This window comes from Lampetra fluviatilis, unplaced genomic scaffold (genome assembly GCF_964198595.1).
Source record: "Lampetra fluviatilis unplaced genomic scaffold, kcLamFluv1.1 SCAFFOLD_326, whole genome shotgun sequence".
Classification (NCBI taxonomy): Eukaryota; Metazoa; Chordata; class Hyperoartia; order Petromyzontiformes; family Petromyzontidae; genus Lampetra; species Lampetra fluviatilis.
Window position 1 is genome coordinate 47,876 of NW_027621109.1, and position 7,125 is coordinate 55,000.

A 7,125-nucleotide genomic window follows, 5' to 3' on the forward strand; every position below is an offset into this window, starting at 1 on the left:
ACTCATGTTGATGTTGATGATGATAATGATAATGTTGATGTTGTTGATAATGATGATGATGTTATTAATGTTGATGTTAATGATGATGTTGATGTTGTTGATGTTAATGTTGTTGATGTGCCAGCCCAGCCCTGGTGCACGAGGCCCTGAAGAGCCCGCACTTCCTGTTGATGATGTTGATAATGACATTGATAATGATGTTGATGTTGATGATGTTAATGATGATGTTGATGATGTTAATGATGATGATGATGTTGTTGTTGATGATGTTGTCCCAGCCCAGCCCTGGTGCACGAGGCCCTCAAGAGCGCGCACTTCGTGGCGCGCTTTGGCAACGCGGAGGGTCTCCGTGCGGTCGGCATGGGGCCCAGCGGACTCATCTTCAACAGCGACATGCACCGCTGGGCGCAGATGAGGCCCTACTTCATGCAGGGTAAGGCACAACATCGTACCATCATCACCACCATCATCATCATCACCATCATCAGCAGTATCATCATCAGCATCATCAGCATCACCACCACCACAACCACAACCACCACAACCACCACAACCGCCACAACCATCTTCAACAGCGACATGCACCGCTGGGCGCAGATGAGGCCATACTTCATGCAGGGTCAGGCACAACATCGTACCATCATCATCACCATCATCATCGTCATTATACCATCATTACCATCATCACCATCATTACCATCATTACCATCATCACCATCATCAACAACATAAATATCATCATCATCATCACCATCATCAACAACATAAACATCACCATCATCATCATCACCATCACCACCATCATCATCATCACCATCATCAGCATCAGCAGTATCATCATCAGCATCATCAGCATCACCACAACCACAACCACCACAACCACCACAACCACCACAACCATCTTCAACAGCGACATGCACCGCTGGGCGCAGAGGAGGCCCTACTCATGCAGGGTCAGGCACAACATCATACCATCATCATCACCATTATACCATCGTTATACCATCATCACCATCATTACCATCATTATGCCATCATACCACTACCACCACCACCATCATCACCATTATACCACCACCACCATCATCACCATTATACCACCACCACCATCATCATTACCACCACCACAACCACCACAATCATCACCACCATGCTAACCACCCGAACAACAACCACCACCACCACCACCACCACCACGCTAACCATAACCACAACCACCACAACCACCAAGCTAACTACCACAACCACCCAACACCACAATCACCACCCCCACCACCACACTAACCACCACCACCCCCACCACCACCCCCACCACCACCACCACCACCACCCCCACCACCACCACCACCCCCACCACCACCCCCACCCCCACCACCACCACCACCACAACCACCACAACCCCCACCACCACCCCCACCACCACCACCACCCCCACCACCCCCACCACCACCACAACCACCACAACCACCACCACCACCACCACCCCCACCACCCCCACCACCCCCACCACCCCCACCACCCACCCCCACCACCACCACCACCACAACCACCACCACCACCACCACCACCCCACCACCCCCACCACCACCACCACCACCACCCCCACCATCCCCACCATCCCCACCACCACCACACTAACCACCACCTCTCTCCCCACCGCAGCTCTGACTGGCCCAGCTCTGTCCACGCTGATGGAGGCGACTCTCCAGGCCACGGCTCAACATCTCCAGGCCCTGCAACATCATCATCAGCAGCATCAGCAGCAGCATCATCAGCATCATCATCAGCATCAGCAGATCGTGGTGGACGTGCTGAAGCTGATGCGCAAGATCACGTTGGACACCTCTAACCGCGCCTTCCTCGGAGTGCCGATCGATGGTTAGCAGCGGAGAGAGACTGGCCAGGCGTGACGCACATCATCATCAGCAGCAGCAGCAGCATCAGCAGCAGCAGCATCATCAGCAGCATCATCATCATCATCAGCAGCAGCATTACCACCATCATCATCATCACAATCATCACCATCACCACCATCATCACCAGCGGAGAGAGACTGGCCAGGCGTGACGCCCATCATCACCATGCTAATGATGATGATGCTACTGATGCTACTGATGCTACTGATGCTACTGATGATGATGCTACTGATGATGCTGATGCTGCTGATGCTACTGATGATGATGCTACTGATGATGCTACTGATGCTGCTGATGCTGCTACTGATGCTGCTGCTGATGCTACTGATGATGCTACTGATGATGCTACTGATGCTACTGATGCTGCTGATGCTGCTGCTGCTGCTGATGATGCTGCTGCTGATGCTACTGATGATGATGCTACTGATGATGCTACTGATGATGCTTCTGATGCTACTGATGCTGCTGCTGCTGCTGCTGATGATGCTACTGATGCTGCTGCTGCTGCTGATGCTGCTGATGATACTGCTGATGCTGCTGCTGCTGATGATGCTACTGATGATACTGCTGATGCTGCTGCTGCTGCTGATGCTGCTGATGATGCTACTGATGCTGATGCTGCTGATGATGCTACTGATGATACTGCTGATGCTGCTACTGATGCTGCTGCTACTGATGATGCTACTGATGATGCAGCTGATGATGCTACTGATGATGCTACTGATGATGCTGCTGCTGATGATGCTACTGATGATACTGCTGATGCTGCTGCTGCTGCTGATGATGCTACTGATGATGCTGCTGATGATGCTGCTGCTGCTGATGCTACTGATGATGCTACTGATGATGCTACTGATGATGCTGCTGATGATGATGCTACTGATGATGCTACTGATGATGCTGCTGATGATGCTGCTGCTGATGATGCTACTGATGATACTGCTGATGCTGCTGCTGCTGCTGATGATGCTACTGATGATGCTGCTGATGATGCTGCTGCTGCTGATGCTACTGATGATGCTACTGATGATGCTGCTGATGATGCTGCTGCTGCTGATGCTACTGATGATGCTACTGATGATGCTGCTGCTGATGATGCTACTGATGCTACTGATGATGATGCTGCTGATGCTGCTGCTGCTGCTGATGATGATGCTACTGATGATGATGTTGCTGCTGCTGATTCCGTGCCCTAGAGGAGGAGTTGGTGTCTAAGATCCAGAAATATTTCGTGGCCTGGGAGGCGCTACTCATCAAGCCACAGTGGTGGACACACAGCGCCCTGCTCACCAGGACGCACCGCCACCACGGGTAACCTCACCACCACCATCACCAGGGTAACCTCACCACCATCACCACCAGGGTAACCTCACCACCATCACCAGGGTAAGCTCACCACCATCACCAGGGTAACCTCACCACCATCACCAGGGTAAGCTCACCACCATCACCACCAGGGTAACCTCACCACCATCACCAGGGTAACCTCACCATCACCACCAGGGTAACCTCACCACCATCACCAGGGTAAGCTCACCACCATCACCACCAGGGTAACCTCACCACCATCACCACCAGGGTCACCTCACCACCATCACCAGGGTAACCTCACCACCATCACCAGGGTAACCTCACCACCATCACCAGGGTAACCTCACCACCACCATCACCAGGGTAACCTCACCACCATCACCACCATCACCATCACCACCATCACAATCACCACCATCACCACCATCACTGCCATCACCAGGGTAACCTCACCACCATCACCACCAGGGTAAACTCACCACCATCACCACCATCACCATCACCACCATCACAATCACCACCATCACCACCATCACTGCCATCACCAGGGTAACCTCACCACCATCACCACCAGGGTAACCTCACCACCATCACCACCAGGGTAACCTCACCACCATCACCACCAGGGTAACCTCACCACCATCACCACCATCACCACCACCATCACCACCACCATCACCATCATCACCATCACCACCATCACCACCATCACCATCATCATCAGGGTAACCTCACCACCATCACCACCATCACCATCACCACCATCACCATCACCACCATCACCATCACCACCATCACCATCACCACCATCACCAGGGTAACCTCACCACCATCACCACCAGGGTAACCTCACCACCATCACCACCATCACCACCACCATCACCACCACCATCACCACCACCATCACCACCACCATCACCACCATCACCATCATCACCATCACCACCATCACCATCATCATCAGGGTAACCTCACCACCATCACCACCATCACCATCACCACCATCACCACCATCACCATCACCACCATCACCATCACCACCATCACCAGGGTAACCTCACCACCATCACCACCAGGGTAACCTCACCACCATCACCACCAGGGTAACCTCACCACCATCACCAGGGTAACCTCACCACCATCACCACCATCACCATCATCACTGCCATCACCAGGGTAACCTCACCACCATCACCAGGGTAACCTCACCACCATCACCACCAGGGTAACATCACCACCATCACCATCACCACCATCACCACCATCACTGCCATCACCAGGGTAACATCACCATCACCATCACCAGGGTAACCTCACCGCCATCATCACCAGGGTAACCTCATCCATCACCACCATCACCACCATCACCAGGGTAACATCACCACCATCACCACCACCATCACCAGGGTAACCTCACCACCATCACCAGGGTAACCTCACCACCACCATCACCATCACTACCATCACCAGGGTAACCTCACCACCATCATCACCAGGGTAACCTCACCACCACCAGGGTAACCTCACAATCACCATCATCATCACTACCATCACCAGGGTAACCTCACCACCATCACCACCATCATCAGGGTAACCTAACCACCATCATCACCAGATTAACCTCACCACCATCACTATCACCAGGGTAACCTCATCACCATCACCACCATCACCAGGTAACCTCATCACCAACACCACCATCACCAGGGTAACCTCACCACCATCATCACCAGGGTAACCTCATCACCATCACCATCACCACGGGTAACCTCACCACCACCATCACCACCATCACGACCATCACCAGGATAACCTCACCACCATCACCACCATCACCAGGGTAACCTCACCACCATCATCACCACCATCACCAGGGTAACCTCACCACCACCATCACCATCACCAGGGTAACCTCACCATCACCATCACTACCATCACCGCCATCACCAGGGTAACACCACCATCACCACCATCACCAGGGTAACCTCACCACCATCATCACCACCATCACCAGGGTAACCTCACCACCACCATCACCAGGGTAACCTCACCATCACCATCACTACCATCACCGCCATCACCAGGGTAACCTCACCACCACCATCACCAGGGTAACCTCACCACCATCATCACAAGTAACCTCACCATCAACAACAACATCAACAACAACATCAACAACAACATCATCAACAACATCAACAACAACATCAACAACAACATCAACAACAACATCATCAACAACATCAACAACAACATCAACAACATCAACAACATCAACAACAACATCATCAACAACATCATCAACAACATCAACAACATCATCAACAACATCAACATCACGAGGTTACCCCTAACTGCATAGCCACCATGGTGGTGATGTTGTTGTTGATGTTGTTGATGATGTTGTTGATGTTGATGTTGTTGTTGATGATGTTGTTGATGTTGTTGATGATGTTGTTGATGATGTTGTTGATGATGTTGTTGATGATGTTGTTGATGATGTTGTTGATGATGTTGTTGATGATGATGTTGATGATGTTGTTGATGTTGTTGTTGATGATGTTGTTGATGATGATGTTGTTGATGATGTTGTTGATGATGTTGCTGATGATGTTGTTGATGATGTTGTTGATGATGTTGTTGATGATGTTGTTGATGATGTTGTTGATGATGTTGTTGATGTTGTTGTTGATGATGTTGTTGATGATGATGTTGTTGATGATGTTGTTGATGATGTTGCTGATGATGTTGTTGATGATGTTGTTGATGATGTTGTGGATGATGTTGTTGATGATGATGTTGATGATGTTGTTGATGATGATGTTGATGATGTTGTTGATGATGATGTTGTTGATGATGTTGTGGATGTTGTTGATGTTGATGATGTTGTTGCTGATGATGTTGTTGATGATGTTGTTGATGTTGTTGTTGTTGATGATGTTGTTGATGATGTTGTTGATGATGTTGTTGTTGATGTTGTTGATGATGTTGTTGATGATGTTGTTGATGATGTTGCTGATGATGTTGTTGATGATGTTGTTGATGATGTTGATGTTGTTGATGTTGTTGATGATGTTGTTGATGATGTTGTTGATGATGTTGTTGATGTTGTTGATGATGTTGTTGCTGATGATGTTGTTGATGTTGTTGATGATGTTGTTGATGTTGTTGCTGATGATGTTGATGTTGTTGTGACATTGCTGATGATGTTGATGTTGTTGATGATGTTGTTGATGTTGTTGCTGATGATGTTGTTGCTGATGATGTTGATGTTGTTGATGTTGTTGATATTGTTGATGTTGTTGATGTTGTTGATGTTGTTGCTGATGATGTTGTCAGATAAAAGGGTAAAAAAAACGAGTATCATATTTTGCTACTGCCAAAGGAGGTTCCAATGGTGCAAAACCTCAATTGTGAAGATTGTTTGGTCAAAATGTTTCAGCAAATGGCAAAAAAAAAATCTCTAAAAGTTATAAAATTAAACGATTGATACGACTCTGCCTCTGAAATACAGACACACGGTGTGTGCACTATCGTTGCCACTTTTTTTTTTATTATTACTTCCCTTCTACGTGACTTTACCGAAAGAACCAAGATGAATCCCTGCAGTCACGAAAGCTTTAAATCGAAATTTAAATCGAAACTTATAAATAAGTTAATTATCGAATAAATCTTGGCTTCTTGGTTCTTTCGGTGAAGTCACGTAGAAGGAAAATAATAAAACAATAAAACATAATAAAATAATTCTCACGACGTTTCGGCCACAACGCAAGCAGCCGTCTTCAGGTGGAGAACAGCGTCTGTCAAGTAGACAGAGTCTGAAATAACAGACCTGTTTTCCACCTGAGGACGGCTGCTTGCGTTGTGGCCGAAACGTCGTGAGAATTGTATTTTATTA

The 7,125-nt window shown here is 48.8% G+C and overlaps 1 protein-coding gene across 1 annotated transcript in view; it reads left to right on the forward strand.

Annotated features, from left to right (window-relative positions):
- CYP19A1 (cytochrome P450 family 19 subfamily A member 1) overlaps positions 1 to 7,125 on the forward strand; it is a 31,870-nt gene that overhangs the window by 12,661 nt on the left and 12,084 nt on the right. The window contains 3 exon segments of the mRNA XM_078885199.1: positions 279 to 433; positions 1,663 to 1,878; positions 3,113 to 3,227. Of these exon segments, the coding sequence (XP_078741325.1) occupies positions 279 to 433; positions 1,663 to 1,878; positions 3,113 to 3,227 (486 nt within the window).